The sequence below is a fragment of the Anser brachyrhynchus genome (genome assembly GCF_964034855.1).
Source record: "Anser brachyrhynchus genome assembly, chromosome: 5".
Lineage (NCBI taxonomy): Eukaryota > Metazoa > Chordata > Aves > Anseriformes > Anatidae > Anser > Anser brachyrhynchus.
This window is the reverse complement of record NC_137699.1, coordinates 29,291,717-29,311,718: the sequence shown is the minus strand read 5'-3', so window position 1 is coordinate 29,311,718 and position 20,002 is coordinate 29,291,717. Positions and strand designations below refer to the sequence as shown.

General features: G+C 43.9%; 1 protein-coding gene across 9 annotated transcripts in view; it reads right to left on the bottom strand.

The window, feature by feature from the left end:
• SUSD6 (sushi domain containing 6) overlaps positions 1-20,002 on the bottom strand; it is an 81,759-nt gene that overhangs the window by 30,245 nt on the left and 31,512 nt on the right. For 6 of the 9 annotated variants that reach the window (XM_080595444.1, XM_080595446.1, XM_080595445.1 and 3 more), the window contains 2 exons: positions 17,342-17,528; positions 12,945-12,974 (listed from right to left, as the gene is read on the bottom strand). In XM_080595444.1, the coding sequence (XP_080451570.1) occupies positions 12,945-12,974; positions 17,342-17,462 (151 nt within the window). In that variant the 5' untranslated portion in view covers positions 17,463-17,528. Of the gene's footprint in view, positions 1-12,944; positions 12,975-17,341; positions 17,529-17,772; positions 19,562-20,002 lie in introns of those variants that run through there. The other 3 variants (XM_080595448.1, XM_080595449.1, XM_080595443.1) reach the window with 2 other exon arrangements.

Sequence of the window (20,002 nt, the reverse complement as noted above, 5' to 3'; positions counted from 1 at the left end):
AGAGAGACGCTTGGGAACTCTCCCAGCTGTGTATGCAGATTCCTTGAGAACACCTAAATAAGCAGTACGGATACCCCTGGGGTCTGCTGGGAAAGCTAGCAGGGAAGGAGGTTATTTTGATGCTTGCAGATCAGCATCTAGAGAGTAAAGCAGAGCTCCAGAGGAGAAAAAAGGAGTCCATTTGCGGAATGTTACCAGACACCATTCTGTAACTCAGCTTTCACACCAACACAGAGATTCAGAGAACAGCACACACATTTAAGCGTTACAGGGGTCACCGGGTGTAAACAGGAATAGGAGGCCTCCGAACCCAGACTGCATCACTTGGGTCAAATTCACTGGGAACACAGTGTCTTGAACATATACCACCTAGGAAGCCCACAGATCAACAGCAGATATTGCAAAGTCATTCTGATAATAAAGACAGACATAGTATCTGCTTTACCCAGGGTCTTCTTGTTTTTATTTGTTTCCTGGCTCCTCCATAAGAGGATTTGAAGTCTTCTGGGTGGTAAATGACAGAAAACCCACTGTCTTCTACTAGTAAGGCAGCTGGCACTACAGAGCCATGTCTGCAGCAGGTAGCGCAGCGCTACCAGGACAAGAGGAAGTACAGCAATTCCACAGCTCTTTCTTTTAGACTTATGTTAATTTTCCTTTCTTCCAGTCTTTTCCACTCCAGTACAGTTTGCTTAGCACACGGGAGTTCTCTCTTACCAGATACATCCCACCAAGCACACAAATTGTTTGAACTTTCTTCCTGTTGCCAACACAATTATAGTCAGGGACTGTCCAAAGGCTGTTGCATTCAATTTCACATGCTGATCGCATTAGACAGCCTGCAGCTCCATCCTTTGTTCTGCCCCTTGTCCAACCCCTGCCTTTCCTATTTGCTTTTTAGAAAAGGTTATTTTAGCCACATTTGGAATCTAACATACTACTCTTAAGAAAAGCTACATCCCAGCAGTTAACACCGAGGGCAGAGGACAACACCCCTAGCAGATAGCTCAGCCTTAACAGAAAGCAAAAGCCCTCAAGTTTGGGAAAGCAGAGAGAATCATTAAAGTCATCTAGTTCCCAACTGGATTTCCTCAATCATTTGCATTTTTCACCAAGAAATTTTAATATTAAGGAAATACTGAACAGCCTAATCTAAATTCTCTGTGCCCACTCCTCCCAACTCACTTCTCACTGGTTAGAGCACCGAACTGGAGTCTGACCATACATCCTCAAGCTAACATCACACTCCTGCTGTGCAAACATGCAAGAGCCTTTTAAAACCCCGTAAGAGGATTTTATGTAAGAGATAAATACAAGAGGCCCTTTTCCAAAACCTCTGGATTAGATCTTTACACTAAGTACCTAGGGATTTCAAAGTTACTGTCACTAAAACACATGTTCAATGCCTAGTGCCACCAAGAAATAAATGGACTTTCATTCTCCCAAAGGGTTACTCAATGGCAAACCTCAAAACAGGTTCTCAGCTCTTAAACTGATGCTACAATTGTGTGAAAGACCATTTTGTGGCTAAACACACCATTATGTGTCAACTTCCAACAGAAGTGCCGGTGACTTTCCAAGAAGTAGAAACTGAATTTAATGTCTGGAAAACTAGGGAATTAACATATGTACAACATCCTCCAGAGGCAACTCTATCTCAGCTACTACCACATAGAATGGGAAACTCATGCCTGGTCTCAAATAAACACAGATTTTAAATCATATCTTTTCTGTGGAGCTCAACAGCACCTTATCAATTGGTTTTTCATTGTCCCTCCACCTGGGCCACGAGAGGTTACGGGGAAAGGGGTGAACAGTTTCTGCTCTTCCATGTAACTGATAAAGAAAGCAGAATGTTTAATCAAATGAGCTCTCTCCTTTTTCTTCTCTTTCCCCCCAACACATCTCCTAGCTTAAAACACTTCTTACTCTTCTCAGAAAGACAATCCTTATTTAAGCTTTTTCCAGAACTGGCAGACAAACAAACCCATCTGTTCCTCAAAAAACAAACCCACTGCTCTTCCTCACACTCTTTTTCTTATCTTCCCTGAGGACACAGTGTACATAGGCCTCCCAAGCACTAGGAAATGTCACCTGGATTATGACATTGGCCTTTTATTTTCTCCCCATTTTTATTCCCAGTCAGTATGGAAAAGGGAAATTCTTTTCATTAACGAGGTGGGTGGAGGCGTCTGTCTCACATGAAGCACCGTGATCTACTTTCGTGCCCCTGTTCCTATCGCACCAGAAATTAAAGCCATAAATACAAATCACTGCAACCTAGTTATCGTACATCAAAGCTGTCACTGTCACTCTTATTCTCAGCAGGGAAGAGACAGACAGTCGATATTTACTCTTTAGCTTACAGTGTAAACAGAAACCAAATTACAGTAACTATTCCTCTGCTGCAGAAAAGTACTGCCCCTACACTTCCCTGCAAAAGCGACACTGCCAGGCTTAACATCCATCCATTCTGCAGCAACTCCACAAGGAAGAGTGAGCTACCCATCTGTACCTATGTTTTCTCTTCACAGCTGTGGTTTTTGAAGTTATCCTTTCCTGCTCCTTTTAAACTCCTCATCAGAAATGAAACTCACCAGTAAGACTGCTAGAACAATAGCATTACTCCACAGTGGGGGGGCGGTCATGATCATATACCTTCTTACTCAGGTGCACATAAGTCTGCCAGTTATAGAAATTGCTTGCACTGGAAAACAAAAATACATTTAAAGCTCTACTTTAACACAATTAAAGCAGTTTGAAAGTAAGAAGCTATCATCATGTGGTAGGCAGAACTACATGGACTATTTTTGTGTGTCCTGAAGACCACAGCTTGAAAACTATTCCCAGTCTAGCAGTTACTGGCAACAGATTTCTAGTCTAGACTGCAAAAAGCTCCCAGAAAAGTAGTCTTCTGTAATGCACAATTCTGAGAGGAAGCCATGTGACTGCAGGTACAAAATTAGGACATATTAAGGGACCTGGCACTCTACAGTAAAAAGGATTAAACAAATTTCAATAACAAGGTTTATGACAATGGGAACATAACCTGGAAATCCTCTTGAGCAATCACAAGCCAGTAGACTGAAGTGAGTTCCTGCCCAGAAGTAAAATTGAAGTGCCAAACAGAATTATGTTGCAGCCAAGGAGACCTCCAGGACGGTAGCAACCCACAGAGAGGATATCTTTCCGATGTAAGAGCAAGCTAGCTTCACAACAAAGAGGAATTACCCAAAAACCCTCAATTGCACCTATTCCAATAGAACAGGGGAGTACCCTATGTCTAGAAGGTATTCTGAGAAACTTTTTGCTCTGACATTGCTGTTTTTTATCATACAGTATTTCCACATTTAGGTTAATTCAGCTATAACCTTTTCTACAGCTTCATCACAGTTGGCAAATTGACATTTCTAACCCTCTGTTAAACCGTTACATTTCTTCCAACTCTTTCAAGGATGTCCTTTGCGGTGAGTCCTGTTGGTAAGCACCATTTCAGAGAAAAAATACAATCTCATGCTTTTACCAAACTGAATCCCATCTGATTTTATCTCTGCTCTTCTGGTTCTTCAGGTTGCATCATGTTACTGAATTTTGATTGGAATTATAGAGCTCTCCTTCGGCACTGCTTTGCTTGCAAATTTAAGCTGCAGGATACTAACTCCCTCTTTCAGATTAAATACACTGGGAAAAATTTTCAGCAGTGCTTGTGTGACTTGAGACCTCCTCTCCCCCAGCTGACTACCAGTGAGACACAAGCTTCTTGGAAAGATTCATATAATGGTAAACTTATCTGACATCATAGCCATTCCAGCAGTTATCTTCCCTAACTTGAAGATGTAACGCTATTTTTCTTTGCTTTGTTACTTACTTAGCTGCCATACCAATTTATAGAAACTAAAAGTTTAAGTTGATAAACAAGCACACAATTTAGTGGAAATTTAACCAGGCCATCAAGAAGAAGGAATTTCTGACAGTTTTATTGTGCGAAGATCTCTGTTCTGGCATTCTGCCCCATCCCCTTTCCCCCACCTCATGAACTCCTGCTGCTGGTGACAATGAATCACATTAGTCTGTTCTGCCATTTCCTCCTCATATTTCTATTTTATGCTGACGGGAACAGGAAAGAGCAACTTTGTTATAAGGATTTATTTGAAAGTCAGTATCTCAGTTACTTTCCTGCATTTAGAATTGCATCTTCTTGAATCCTGTTTTCTCCCTTCTTGGTACATCAGAGGCATGTTAATTCAGTTCTCTTAACATCTACAGACACAAAGCACTAGTAATGGGGGTTATAGCAGTTAAGTTCTAACATCTTTAATTATTTTTACTGAATTGCCTCTTTTAAAATTCGCAGTCTTGTTAAAAATACATTTGAAAAAACCCACAAATTTGTGACTAGCCATTTCCAAGTAATTAAATTCATTAATCCAAACAGGAGCAAGGGACATAAAACTACTTTCTCCTTCATGCTTTTTTCCCCTCCTCTTACTCCATAATTACAAATGCTCTTATCCCACTAAATATTATAGCGAGCACTTACTCATTCTATTTTTGCTGCCCTTATCTTCCTCTTGCAAGCCTTTAAAACAATAATTGCCCTGAAATTGGAAAGACAGACGGTTCACCCGCATAAACCTAAAAACCTCCCCCCAAAACTTAAAACAGCCCCTCAGAAACCAGACGGTTTGCAGTTTCTGCGTTCTTTACTTTCTTTGCATTCAGATTTCACAGCATTCAGATTTGCAGTTTTACTTTTTCTCCAGCCTACTTCCACCATAACTCTGACTGTTTCTTTGTTTCTATCATCACTGCCATGAAAGGTGTTTAGAAAAGACGAGGGAGAAAATCACGCATCCCCAAAACAGTCCTACAAAGATGTATGGTAGCTAAGTCTAACTGCAGATTCAAAAGCCCACTCCAGAGCCGTTTGCACAGTGACTCAGTGACCGACTTCCTAATGAGACAGCAGCCAGATTTGCACAGTTGTGTGTGCTGGCACACTTACAGAAACAGAACAAAGAAGAGGACAAGATGGTGTGACCACAGTGACTTGCAGCTCTGCCACCCTGTGCTTTCTGTCCAGCTCACCTGAGCCACAGGACAGACAAAAGCTCCATCTTCGGTGCAGTTCAGCTGAGCATCTAATGTCAAGGCACTCCAGCCTTGCTTAACTTTATAGATAGATTTGTACTCTACAGAAATAAACAGATTAGAAGAGGCCTGGAGATTGGTAGAGTTAAAAATATGCCCACGAACGTGCGCACACACCTTGTCAGCAGCCACCGCGCTCCTGGAAGGCCTTGCACAGTTCCTGTTTACATACACAGAAGTTAAATACCTCCCTTCCTCAGCACACCGAGTACCCCGTGCTGTGTTTACAAAGGAAACTGCACTTTTGTTCCTCCTTGATGCCCTGAGGGACAGCTTATCTAGGGCCCAGGCCTGCTGTCTCATCCAGGAAGAGCTGAGCAGCTCTTCCAGTCGGTCTCCGGCTGTTTGTCCCCGTGCATCAGCCATGATTCACCCACAGCACGAGGCCCGGCCTGCAGCTGGCACACGCGGCGCTGCTGCCCCCAGAGCAATGGGCAGCCATGACTCAAGCCAGCACTGCTTTGCAAAACCACTTGCTGAACTATGTCCTAAGCAAACACACTCGGTGAGAAAAGTCCTCATGGGCACACGCAAAGATTAGGCCTGTGGACACTTCAACCTGTGTATGTAATAAAGCATGTCTATTCAAAACACGCCTATCTCTTGCTATCCAACAGTGCATTATGCTGCTGAGGATAAAGCTCTGGGCAATCACCAGCATTTTCTGCTATGTTCTCTCCAACCATCCTCACGTTGTCAAGCCAAGGGGCTCCTATCTTGAACACTGAGGGTCAACTACTAATTTTAGGGCCCCTACATGGTCAAGAGGTTGCACGAAGGACTCTTGCCTCTCTGGTTGGTATGCAAGCAAGACAATTCCCTTTGTTCTCTTGCCCCAGGGAACAGATGACCAACCTGCTAGGCCTGGCCTCCTCACTTCTACATCTAATGGAACTGGAGAGGAAATGGTGACTGTGGTGATTTTCCACTAGCATTCAGTGTACCCATGGCCTTAATGCAAGCTTCTAATACAAACAACATCAGAAAGTGGAGAGTGAACTTAACAAAAAGCTAAGACCAGCTGAATATTGAACCAAAGTGAGGATAATGCAATGGAGAGTTGCAGGGGTCAGGAAGTAAGTGTCACTACAGGAATTTTTGTTTTTAAACAAGACCTTTCAAGAAGTACAGTGATTTTGTCCAAGGAACTGCCTTGAAACCTTGTGTCTGAGCACAGAAAGTGTTTCTGGTACCAGAAGAGGCCTGGAAGGCAAACAATGAACAGGATGCACATGCTGCCTGTTTCCACTGGTTGAAGTACATCAGACAAGCTGATTTAATTACATTAAATTATTCTTGCAAGCACAATTTAAGGATACTTCTCTATCATACCATCGTGATCCCAGAAGTCCCTTTATGATCCCAAAAGTCCCTTTAATTTAACTTTTCCATTAGGAAATTCTCAGTCACTTTGAATTAGCAAGAAAGAAGGCTATCAGTGACAGCAGCTTCACACCTAGCAGTTCACATTTAGGCCAACAAATAACCAGCTTCTTCGCAACAGCAACAATCCACTTTTAACACTATCTAGCCACCTTCACCAACCCTTCAGGATTCAGACACAGCGGATAAAAAAGCAGAGATGGCCACAAAGCAGCTTTTCAATTAGCAGCCAGAACACCCTCCCCTCAAACCTGGGGGCTGCGGTAATCCCCTTTTTGAAATGCTAATGTCATTACAACCATAGCACCAGAAGACAAGTGGCGAGGCCTGGGTGACAGAGCCTCTGCTGTGCCCTTACACAGATGATTTAAACTGGGCCTTTTGTAACTCTCCCCCCTAAAGCTCCCTGCCTGGAATCATGCTTGACAGGAGCTGCAGCTGCTGTCCGACCCTCCCGACAAGCAGGGGTGGAAAGATCAACGCGATGAATTCATGCGTGTGGGGCGAGGGTCTGGGGCGCAGCAGCGGTGCGCCGGGGCATTGTGTTCCCAAAGCATGTAGTCTAAAGAGTCTAGAGATCAGCTCGGGGAAGGCTCGAAAAGAGGCAAAACAAGAGGTTCCCAAATGCTCCCTTACCGAATGATTTCACAAAAGTAAGAATCATCACAGCTGGTCATTAAACTCGGTACAACAGGTACGGGTAGAGAAAACCATGACTTGAAGAAACATTATCGACATCAATACACCTATCCTTGCACCTCAGGAACCAGCTCAGCCTCAGGGAAGAATCCCACCCATGGAGAAAGCTTCTCCAAAGGGATGGACAGCTGTCAACTTTTCTGAAAAAGTAACTGGCGTGAGTTCCTGCGAGGAGATCTGAGACCAGACTGGGCACCACAAGCTTGATCCTGCCATCGCCTGATACGTAGCGACTGACACGGTTACTGCAGGGCTTTTTAGTCTCGTTTTCAATTTATTGACTCTGATACCAGTCAGGGGATCACTACAGGATACTAGCTTCATGTAATGGTTGTTTTAAATAGTACAGAATTTGTGAAAGAAAAAAAAAGTTCCCTACAACTTACTATCTCCTCTCTACCGCCACAGGAAGAAAAGGTGACAGACCCCTCTGGGAGATGTGCTCGGATTAATTTGTGCAGGGTGCACACTGTCAAGCAGCTTCGAAATGCTGGCACCGAACCCAAATCATTTAAAAAAGAAAAAAACACAAAAGCTTTAATTCTGCAGGCACCCTCCCTTGGTGCTAACTAACCAACCGATGACAGGAGAGAGATTTCCTCCATTTAAAGCTGCTAATTAAGTTAAGAGTTCGGCGGATGGAAACAGACTTAGTGATAGATGCTTCCCTGCTGTCAGAGGATGGAGAACAGACATCGATTTTCATCCTCTCAAATTGCTCCGCAGTGCCTGATGCAGCCAACCATGAAATACTCCTGACCTGCCTCAGACAAGTGGCAGGTGGCCAGAGGTATGCAGTAAAGTAGTTAAGCCTTTGCTCATCTTGACTGTAGTCAGAGAACGGACCTCCCCACAACACCCCTAATTAGCAGCCTCTGCCAGGCTCTCCCGGTTTTGCTGATGGCAAGAATCGGGGATGCTCAGTTCACTGGACGCAGGCTGCAACCCCCCCTTCCCTCCAAGCAGTCACACTGCTGCCCACTCCAGCACACCAGTCTTGCATGGCATCAGCACATGACTGGAAAGAGGTAGTTAAAGCGGAACCAAACCAGACCAAGGCAACACTGACAGGAAAAAATATACATATATAAAAAAAATCAGTGCTCTGAAGAGGTGCTCCAGCCCTGAGGAGTCTCCTGAGTTAGAGACACATGCCAAGACTGTCAATTCTCCAGGGTGCTTAGTGGAGACAAAACTTCTCACAGGGGCTAACCTCTTCCAGCACACCACTATCAAAGCTGAAACTGTCAGCCTAAAGATGACATTCGAGTTTGAGAAATAAATGCAAATAACGAGACTGAAAGTGGGAAGGTCTGAAGGTTAAAATCATGCTAGCTCAAGGACATCTACATCACAGCAAGATTAATTTCTACTTTGGGCTGTCAATAACATTTACAACAAGACTAGCTTGCTGGAAAGTCAAAGTGGAGGACTAAAAGAATACAATAGTAAAAATAAGCTTCACATCTTCATGGGTTTCATCAAGACTTCCACTCAAAGGCAAACTCATGGCAGCCTATGACTATGTTAAGATTTTTCAGCTTTTGTATTAAAAATTAATAATTTCTTCAGTTTAGAGAAAATAGCAGCTGAATCTAAGCACCCAGATGATAAAACCTCTATCTTTTGTATCTTATAAGCCAATTACATCCAAGAAAGTGTTTACAACAAAACCAGAAGGTTGTCCTAGAGAAGTATCCCCCAGGCTTACTTTTGGTAGGGAAACTAAAACCAGCAATACAATAGAAGTGCCATCATTATAGTAACACAAAACATCAAGGATATGGTCCTTGGCTTGTGCTGAAGAGAAGCCAAGCTACTCTGCAGCACAACACATGGCTCAGCACAACTCTGACAGTACCAGTCCTTTTTAAGAAACAGGTAAGTTGGGAAGAAAAGTTAAACTACTGGAGAGAGGTTACATAGCAGGCACAACCCCAGGTTTCTGAGTTTCAAGTTTGGCCACTATGATGGTAGGAGTGAAATGGGCCAGAGGAAACAAGATTAAAAGCATACTTTCCTCCCAGCAAGGATAAATCAACAGCTCTGATTTTGGTATGACACAGAGTTACTTTCCAAAAGACCTCTGCAGCATTAAGTCTCCTGGCCAGGCTCTCTGATGATGCTGGTGGTCCAGAATAGACACGCAGCAAGCACCAGAAGTCCCATACCCCACTCTGACATTCACTTCATTCCATGCACACAGTGACACAGACCCTGCCTGGAGAGCACTACCATCAGCAGGGAGCGGTACTTGGTTTTGACAAGGATCCAGGGTCCAGCAGCTTTAATAGGTTTAACTTGTTTATAGTAAGGATTCCTCTACAGCGGGCGTAGCAGACAACTGCAGGATGGGGGAGAGGAGCAAAGCTGCTTTTAGCTACAAAACTGTAGACAAACTAAGAAAAGCAGAACTTCCTCAGAAAGTCAAAGATGTTTCTCTGAACACAGCAGCAACTTCCACCTGAAATTCCTCTTTGTCTTTCATTCCACACACAGATGCTGTGCCGCCTTTCAGTTCCCTCTCCATCAGACCATGATGTTAGAGCCCTCATGGGCAGACAGCCAGGGCTCCAGTAACCCCCATCATCATCCTGCTCTGCTCCTGCCTTGAGGAGACTCCAGCCTCAGAGCTTTGGTCCCTGGAGGACATGCACACTTCATAACCCTGAGTTCTTAAACTCTGCCACAGACTCATTAGTGAGTCAGTGCTGCTGCATACAAAAAAGCCTGATGCGTTAAAGGCATATCCCTGCATCCTCCTGCATTAAGGCACTTACCTAACCATTGAAAAAAAAAAGTATATATTTCTACTACAGCTCTCCCTCTCAAGGCTGTACTATTCTCAACCACTCTAATCAGCTTGCATAACTAAAATTAAAACACCACCTTCTTTCAGAACTTACACTACTTAATCACCAAGCCACTAATTGGCTTTTTAAACCACCAGGATCTTTTCACAACTCCACCTGTGGAAACCTTCACCTTCCTGCTTTCCTGAACTCCCGTCCCCCTCCTCTACTTCTGAGGATCTTCTGCTTCATTCACCTTCAGTCTATTCTGCCACCTTCTTGCAAATCTCAATCTGTTTGTAGTCCTTTCTAGGCTCAAAGAGGCTACAGAGAGAACTAGAATATTTTAAAGGAAATAGAGCTACCTAAGGCAGAAAAACTTCACCTATTGTTTCAGCAGCTGACGTTCCCCAGACTGCAAAGTTGCCTGAACAGCAACACTGGTAAGATCACAAAACACAATTTTATTCTTTCTGATGCACAGATTTATGGATGCATAAGGGTGTGTCCTGCATGAAACTCATTATACACCATGCTGGTCCTTTTCTCAGGACATAGAAAATGTTCCTCCAAGCTGCAAAAGCAGCTTCTGGCTTTCTAGTTATACCTCTCCACGTATGTCAGGCCTACCACGTTCCTTCCCTGACCTTGGGCAGAAAACTCAATACATCCTCCAACAGAGCTGCATACTCCAATCTACAGGCAGTCCCCATTTCTCAAATTGCACACAATTCTCCTTTCACTCACAAAAGGAAAAAAATCCATCTCAAAAAGCTGCAGCAATGTGTCTTTCTGTTCACAAAGAGGACAGATTTTCCCCTCTGAATTACGATGGGCTAGACATAGACCACTGAGCCCACAGCATTTAAAGATGTTCTTTTGTTACCCTTCTGTTCAGTTCTTTGCCTTATGCTTCCCCTGAAATGCTTCTCTTGCCACGCACCAAGCAGATAAACGCACTCACCCTTGCATTCCTGGCATTGGCCCTCTCTGGAAGGAACACATGAGCGTATCTATCCAGCACTAGGCAGGCCAAGGTAAACAAGCAGTAAGTGAGCATCCCCACCGCCTCAAGAGTCTCCTCAGCACAGGAACTCCCAAAGCTCCAGTCCTCCTTCCATTATAAGAGGATCACTGCACTAGGCTGGGCCAGAAAGCTCAGTTTATTCTTTAACAGTTTCAGTAACAACCCCCTCTAGCCCAATCCACCTGGCAACCCATCTAAGCAGTCACATACCTACAGGAGTATTTCAAATCCCTTAAAAGACTTCACATCTGGAAACAAACAATTCACCAGTCCTCCAGCTCCAATACAACACTTTGCAAAAGCAGAGACTCAATTACCTCAGGGGAATTCCTGCTTGCAGGGGAAGAGAAACACTCCCCAGAGGTTTTGTTCATTAAAAGGAAAATGCTTTTTCACATGCAGATCAACACACACAGATAAACAGGTACAAACTCATAAAATATAATCCTGTCACTTACACAGATGAAGGGGAATAGGTCCAACAAGAAGGGAAAAGTATTCAACATAACTGAAAAAGTCATGCTTTAACTACCAAGGTAACCAGTTTAGGAGTCAAAAGGGACACAAGCAGCAAAGGAATTGCAAATGGCACAAGGTAATGGCAAGGAAACTTTCTTCTGTCCCGTTGTAAGGACTTTTCCTATGAGACTAGGAACAAAACTAAATTCTTCCCAAATGACGGGGTCAAGTAGAGAAAGAGGAAGGACTCTGATAGGAGGAAGTTGCTTGTCTGAAGACAGACAAGTCTGTATCTTCAGCATAGCATGCAGCAGACATTAGGGGACACCGATACAGAGATGAGTCAGAACTTGGACTAAACTCACAAGTAACTTTCTCTTGAAGAATAAACCGTGCCATTCAACTCCTCTCCCTGCTTTCCTCTACAGTGAAACTCCTGCCAGTTTCCATCTTTCTCATTCCAGCCCAAGAAAGAAGCCAAGACGCATTAGTTGGACCAGCCAATGCTTGAGCTATTTCCTAAAGTAGCTTATTTTCCTGCTAGAAACCATGGCCAAGAACTGAAGGCACCTTCATACTAGGCATGTGTTATACCAGTCTTGCCAGGAGTAAAATTTAGACAGATTAAAAATTCAGGACTCAGAAGACTCCATCTGCTCTTCTCCCCCTCCCACTTTGTGGGGACCAGAATTTGGTAGGTGGTAAGATCACCCTCCCACACCTTTAAATAGTTCTTTGTGAATCCATTCCCATCAGACCCTGTTCCTGTCTTCTCTTTTCTTGGAGGAGAAGGGGAAGATTCAGACTAAGCAGATCACATTTCAGAGTTCAACAAAGATTTACACAAATTTTTATATATTTAGAACAGATACAGACAGCCAAATAAGCTTCCCACTTCCTCCCAAAATTACATTCCTCTGTAACATGCATACAGGAAAGGTTTTACTTTTTTCTGAGCACAGGAAATGAAAAGCTAAGTATCCAATGCAATATATCCAGTCATGCTCCGTGATGAGATTTTCGCCTTTTTTGATTAAAGAAAACAAAAGGTTTCGTGGTTTTTTTTTGGCCTCAGTTTTGCCCTCCCTGCCTTCCCAATCCTCTCTGGCAACCTCTCAAAACTTCCACAGGCTTCATATCCTTCTTTTTGTGTTTTAATGAAATATTTATTCTATTTGGTTTTCCTTGAGTCATGTGAAGTTAAATGCTATACGGACGCACAGAGATGCCTTCAGGCACAGTGGAACATAAGAAGTTCCTCTGAGGGCAGCCATCCCTCCCAAATACAAGGGAGGAAAATAGAAATGGGCACAGAGATGCATCTCAGCATCCAACACAAGTAAAATTGTGAATCCTAGCTTATTCCTGGTTAACATAAGAGGATAAACACCACACTTGGTTCTCACAGTACGGCAGTGAATGAGTCTACTCACATGTAGGTCCTTTGGACTTGCTGAGCCAACCTAAAAGGACAAACAAAAGGCAAATTAAGGATTATTATTATGCTTCCTTTAATTCATCCTTCAACCATTAGAACAAGTTGTGTGGCTACCTGAGACTCCTACTACACCCTTTAAGTGAGCTGCTTAAGTAGCACTGCCTAGATCAGCGTAAGAACAGTGTGTTATTTGACTAGACTAGTTTTGAGCCCATCTGCATCTTCTTCCTAGCCACCTTCACAGCCTGGACATCATTCTGCAGCTCCTCACCATGCTCTTCTGTACCCCTCTACTCTTAGTAAGCTCTCCAAAGGGACTGGAAAAAAGAATCACACCCAAAACTCCCCCCCGCCCTTTTCTCTCTGTGGGGAACTACATACTTCTTTGTGCTGACCCAGTAATTTCTCCAAACCCACACTTATATAAAAGCATTAAGGTTGGAATTGAGGTCCTCTGTTCGTGCATGACACCTCCTCACATTTCTGTGTGGCTATCCAACGCTGCACTGTCCTTGTTTTCACGAACACTGAATTCGTCCCTAGCGGTATAAATGCCTTCCTTTCAACCGCATAATTAGAGACAAAGGAAACCTCTGCTTCATACAGATTCCCAAAGAATAGGGACAAGTCTGGATCTGCTCAGTGGCTGGAGTGCACTCTAACAAGCTGTTCTATGCAATGCAAACAAACACCAGCGGTATCCAAGAGCTTCTGTGCAGAATAACCTTGGCACTGAAAAGACCTTAGCACAGCATGCAGCAGATTGGCTGCATTTGCGTCAGAGACAACACGCAGGAATGAAGTCGTTTCAGTTTATTCAAGATCGATTTATCACTTTAATGGCAACTCTAAAAATTAAAGAGCTAGCTTTATGGTATTTCACACGTGATCGGTCAACAAAAATCAGGCTGTGCTTAAATCTAAGTGCACTTCAATTCACCAGGTCCGCATTATTAATTTTTAAAGGTTAATATTTAAGCTCTCTATGGGTATTGATATTTGCTTATTTCAGAATGTATAATACTTTTACTAACACCTTTACTTGCATTTCTCAAGACAGGTGGTGTTGTTATCAGTAATGAAAAGCCCAGCCTACGTTTTGACAGAGCTGGTTATGAATCCAAGAAAAATTACACCATTTAGAACACACATGATAGGAAGCTTTCAGAATATTTTAGAGACTGCAAGTTAAAAATTTAATGAGCAATTTATTCTGATCCACTGTCACCCTTCCAGAAATAACCTGATCAGGCAGGAGGACCACTGTGAATGAGATAAACACACAAGGCCTTTGAGAGCTTGGGAATAACCTTTAAGGGACTCAGAAGGGAGGCAGGAAAAAAAAATAAAGCAACAAAGAAAGAATGGAGAAGCATTACGGTTTAGAAAAACAGAGAAAGTGGCTGTTATTCCTCCTCTCCAACACTTGAACAATTCCCTGTCTCTACCTATTAGGTAACCCAGCTCTCAGCTACATTCGAGACGAACCCTCAAAGAAAACAGATGAGAACAAGAATTAAGCCTTAGCATTTCAGATCCTTGCTTCCCAGGTCTCCTGTGCTCATTCCTTCCTAATTTCCCTCAACTAATCTTGGAGAACTTGCTAGAGGGGAAAAAAAGACACAACAGTGATAAAGCTCAAAAAATATTTCTGAACAGCACTGAAGTCTTCCCAAATCCATTTCTTCTGACACAGCTTAATTGTTTGCCGATCACCAAATGCCGCACTTGTTTTGTGCCAAAATATGTGCAGTGGTTATTTTTATATTCATGATTATATTCCCGTGAAAAGGGAGCAGTTTCCCCAGCCTCTGCAGTGTGCTTAGTGACTAAGCAACTCATCATACTCATCTCGTGGCACTCAGGGATATTTGGATAGATTGCTTGAGACAAAGTGCTGAAGACTTTTGTTAGAAATCCATGCATAAATAAAGCCCATTTATTACCAGAGGAGAGACCAAACGTTTGCTGACTGGAAATCAGTCTGCCCTCTGCGTTTATCACGTGTAAAAGAGAACACGTTCCTGCCCAGAACATGAATATGTATCTAGGCCTCCTGGAAGTCAAGCAATAGCATTTCCAAACAGCAAAATGATCACAATACAATATGCATTATATGGTTTTAAGCATATGAATCGTAAGCTCTGCTTTGTCACTTAGAGCCGAGCCAGCCCATTGTCTCCATGCTTGTCTGTCTTTTTATGAGAACATCCTTCATCTTTTGTAGCAATTGTGAACATGTCACATCGGCCCTGCGTTCGAGATAAGCATTACCACCAGGAGATTTAATACAATCTCTTGCTTCACGTTAACACCGCTTCGCTCTGCGTGTTTTTGCCACGTAAACTCATAAAGCGAGGACGGAGGGGCGGCTGGGGCACGAAGATGAGGGAAAGATGATTTTCCAAGCGCCTCGCCAGTCCTCTTTGTGCCTCCATCTGGCCCCCGGCTCCCGGGCTGAGGCGCTCATTAGCGCTGCTGACAGCTGGCGGGCCGCTGCAGGTGCGGCTCCCCGGGCCTGTGACACACGGCTGCGCACCCCCATCCCTCCCAGCACCCGGCAGTCGCGTCACTGCCTCCCCACCTCACAGCCTCCGAGCCTGTGGGTGGAAGGATGGAAGCACGGCTCAGCCGGCCCTTCCCCTCCTCCAGGATTTATTTCCCCCTTTGTGTCTTGCCCTCCGCTGTATGTTTGGGTTTCCCCTCCACACGCGCTCACTTCTCTCACTTCCCCTGCAGGAAACGCTTCATGCCTAGCCACCCTAATCCTATTTAGCCGCTGATCTGCCTTGAGCAGTTTACCACAGCTGGTTTCGGGTCCTGAAGCGAAAGGAGCACAGGAAGGGAAACAATGCAGAACCACTCTAGGGTCTCACCATATGCTTAACTAGTGCCTTTGTTAATATGACACGGGACGCCTCAGAAACGATCCCCAAAACATTTGCCAGCATCGCGGCTGCCTTTCCCTTCTTCAGCAGCCCTGTGCAGCGCAAGGCATTTGCATACTGATTACAGACTCACTCCGAGGTGCTGCAGTGTGTAATTGGAGTTTCAGGCAGGGATGGTGCGTTCCAGCCCCAGGCGGCGAGGCGGATCTGGCAGGCCTACAGCTGAAAAAGGCTGTGGCATTATCAGCAACAGCAGCAAGGCTCCAAAAACCCAAGGACAGACCAGATTGAAAGAGACCCTGTCCCCTTCCCCCTTTTACTATCTGTTCTTGCCAATCAGTCACACGCACTTGTGTTTCTCTCCTACACCTCGCTTTACCTACAAAGCCAAAATTAGGCCAGGAAGAGATAGAAATCTGGTATACCTCATTTCAGCAGCCTCTCCCTTCTAACTTGAAGAGCTAGAAATATTATAAGGAGACCAACTCCTCCGGAAATTTCCAGCACCAGCAGACTTTTCTGTACAGGATAACCTCTGCTTTGAGTGCATCTGGCCATGAACATTTATTCTGCTCTACCACACAAAGACAAAACCAAAATTCACTGGAGCCAAGGCATATCGGTCACTGAATATTTTCAGGTACCCTATCTCAAACAAAATGGGACTTTTTAGAGCTAATATTGAGAACTGAGATTTTGGTTTTAAAGACAAACTGTTGATCTACACTGTGTCAGCATCTGAAATCAAATCTGCCTTTTTAAGAATAACTTCTCTTATAGCTCTGTGCAAGACCACACACCTAAAGCGCACATACAAACTTATTCCCTCCACCCCATGCTACTTCTGATCAGTCACCTCTCTACAGACAAACTGCATCATGGCTGAGAGAAAAGACCCTATTTTCAGGGTATCATTCCATTGCACTGCTATTTACATTAATCATCGTACTTGTCCACCAGATAAGGAAGTTAGCATGGGGAGGAGCAAAAACCCAAGCTGCAATGATCTAACAGAGGAGTGTAGTTTGTGGGTGCTGAGGTGTTGGAAGGTACCACTCAAGTAAACACTGCACAGACTCATCAGCTGTACAAAGAGCTGAAAGACAGTCTGTGCTTCCAAAACTACTTCACATGAGCCGTAGCTACAGGGCATACAAGTAAAAGCGTCTACATGAGAATATCACTCAACTAAAATGTGGTCCATGCTCGCTCTTCAGACACTCCTGACGCCCCCAGCTGCAGTAAAGAGATGAGAATGCAGAGAAAAAAGGTGGGGGAATCAAAATAGCAGTGTAAAGAATGAGCACGCATTTTGCTCGTACGCAAGACTACTTCATTTCAGATACTGCCCTTTGTTTAACAAGTAGTGGTCGAATTTTTCCTGCGAGTACTCAAAGATGCATGCAAATACAACCACCTCCAGCTTCCCCATAAAAATAAGGCCATCTGCATACTTAGACATCTCCCCCTCCCTGCAGTATAGGCAAGCAAAGGTTTCACTTACCTGTGGCCTGTGCTTCCAAGATAAAGGTACCAAAGATAACTAGCAGAAGAAATAACCCATGGCTGGTCAAGGCAAGAGACGATCCTGTGTTGCTCTTTGGTGCTACCATTCCATGGCACATCTTTTACCCACCAAAGTTTCTTTTAAAAAATTCCCAAAAGATCTGGTTGATTAGGAGCACCTCAATCTAGAAAAAAAAAAAGACATAGAAACAGTAAGTGTTAAGCCAAACATCTACAACGTCCAAGGGGAGGGAAGGGAAAATCAGAAACAAACATGAGCAACCTTTTGCATTTTCTAGCATTTAGAAATCTTACTAAGTAGGTATCATCCACAGTTCACATGGAAAAATAAGAGCAGAAGAGGCAATCTTGTGCATAAGAGATATTAAAAGGAGCTGTATTATAAAGAGACCAGCTCTTTTCACTCACCTTCTAATAGTTCAGGTGTGAAGGCTGCCTTAACTTACAATTAGTTTTAGGTCTTCCTTTCAAGACAACCCCAGAGGATATAGCATCTGGAGGATTTGTTCCAAAATAGTTTAAAGAAAGCCAGCCTTCCTACACCCCCCACCTTTCAGAAGGCACAGCAGACTGTACTAGACAGCTAGGATAAATAAATCAAATGCTTCCTCAGCCACCTGGAGAGGCGCAGCAAACCTGACAGCCAGCCAGCAGGCAGGCAAACACACGCTTACGAGGAGGAATGTAGAACAGCTTGCAAACCTCAGGTACAGTGTTCTGACAGTACACAGCACGGTAATTAAAATTGCAGGATGTGACACTGCTCATACCTGAGGACTGACAGATTCAGCCATAGCCTATCAGACGCTGTCGCACTGAAAACACATCAGTGCGCAAACACACACAGCACAGTTGGGAAATCGAGAAACCACAAGCTGAACCCCAGCACAAGCTGAACCCTATTTTTAATGAAGAAAGGGAGATTTTTTTTCTTTTAATGAAGAAGGGAGAAAACTGGTATAAAGCCAACTGGTCAATACTGGGTTAAAAGAAAAAACAGATGGAGATGCATTTCAACACTTCTATCATACTGTTCCTTACATAAACATATAAAGCTCAGGGGGAAAAAATATCTAATTTTTGCAAAAATTACTGTTTCTTTACACTTAACCACAGGAATACTTTCAACTTTGAAGGAACCTCCCCTTCAGCCACAGCTTCTTCAGTTAAATGGATGTTTACGCCAAAGGAAGATTTTTTCAGGGGCAAGTTTCAAAATTGTTGGATAATTCCAAATAAATTTGAGAGGTGTTGAGGCAAGTATTGTACTCTTTCATATCCTGTGCAAACAGATATGAGACCCGGGGAAGGCAGTATAACCTTCAGATCCTTAAGTAGTACTTAGAGGAATTCACAACAGACCAGCACTGACCAGAGATGCACATGATTCAAACAGCCATGACTGACATTTTGAATTAGGCAAAAAAGGAAGTAACTGTATTATGGGAGGAAATACGTAAATTTGTTGTTAAAACTGGAAGTCATCCTAGTGAAGAGGGGGGTTTCCCTAGTTCCATGTCACTACTTTGCTCATACCTAACTCACAAAAGGGCTGTCTTTAAAATTTTGATCTTTCAAGTCAATTAGCCTCAACCAAAGAAGAATTCTTTGTCTGTGCACACCCCCACCCTGAAACATCATTTCAAGATGACATTTAAAATGCCACATGGCAAGCCTGGAACTGATGCTACAATAAACTCTGTGTCTGCCCCTTTGGTTTCCTGCCTAATTTGGAGGGGGAGGGAGAGAAATGAAGTTATCCCACTCCACACTTGTAACACTGCCAACAGATTTCTAACGTGTCCCACGGATGAGGATCTGATGCTTTTTTCACCAAGCTCAGCCCTCCTATCATGCAGGCAGGATTAAGGACGCTGCCACTTACCTGCTAGATTTCCTTCAGCAGCTATTAGACTGTGGCATCAGAAACACTCCTCTGAAAAAAGCCAAGCCAGCTACTCTGTACATTTTCCCCCTGCATGCAAGTCAAGTCTCCCACGCGGATTTTAAGTTCACATCCAGCTGGATCGCGGCAGCATCTGGCCCATACTCCAGCCCAACAGCTGGATGCTTTCTTCCAAGCCGCTGCTGTACGCTGAACTACAGCCCTCAATGCAGCGTGCTGTCCTCTGCGAGTGGCCCTCCTGATTACATCAGGACAGGCCTGCCCTCTCCGTTCCAGTTTAATGAAGCCTTATTAGTATAACAAACTTTACAAGTCTTGCGAACGTACCTTTCAAAGGCGGCCCTCCCCGCCCTCAGAACAGGACTGGCTGGGTGACACCGATATCAACTAAACAGGCAGAAGTAGGGACGACAACATACTATTATGGCAAAATTCCTGGAGACACCTGGGGTGTGCTGCATCGTCCCGGAGGCGTTTTCCTCTTCCAAAGACTGCACATGGAAGCCGGCAGTCTAATTTTGGTCTCTGAACAACAACCAAGTGAGAGATGCCTAAACCAAGAATTTCTTCTGCAGGACTCAATTATTGCCAATTCTTGATTCGCTAACAGATTGCTGCAGAGCACGCGGCTGCTTCTCCTGTCTTCTACAGTCAGGCAGGGTTTCCTCATCTCCTTTCAGTTCCAAGTCACCTGAGTTATCCCGGGTTATCAGGAATCCTGTCTGTCAGATG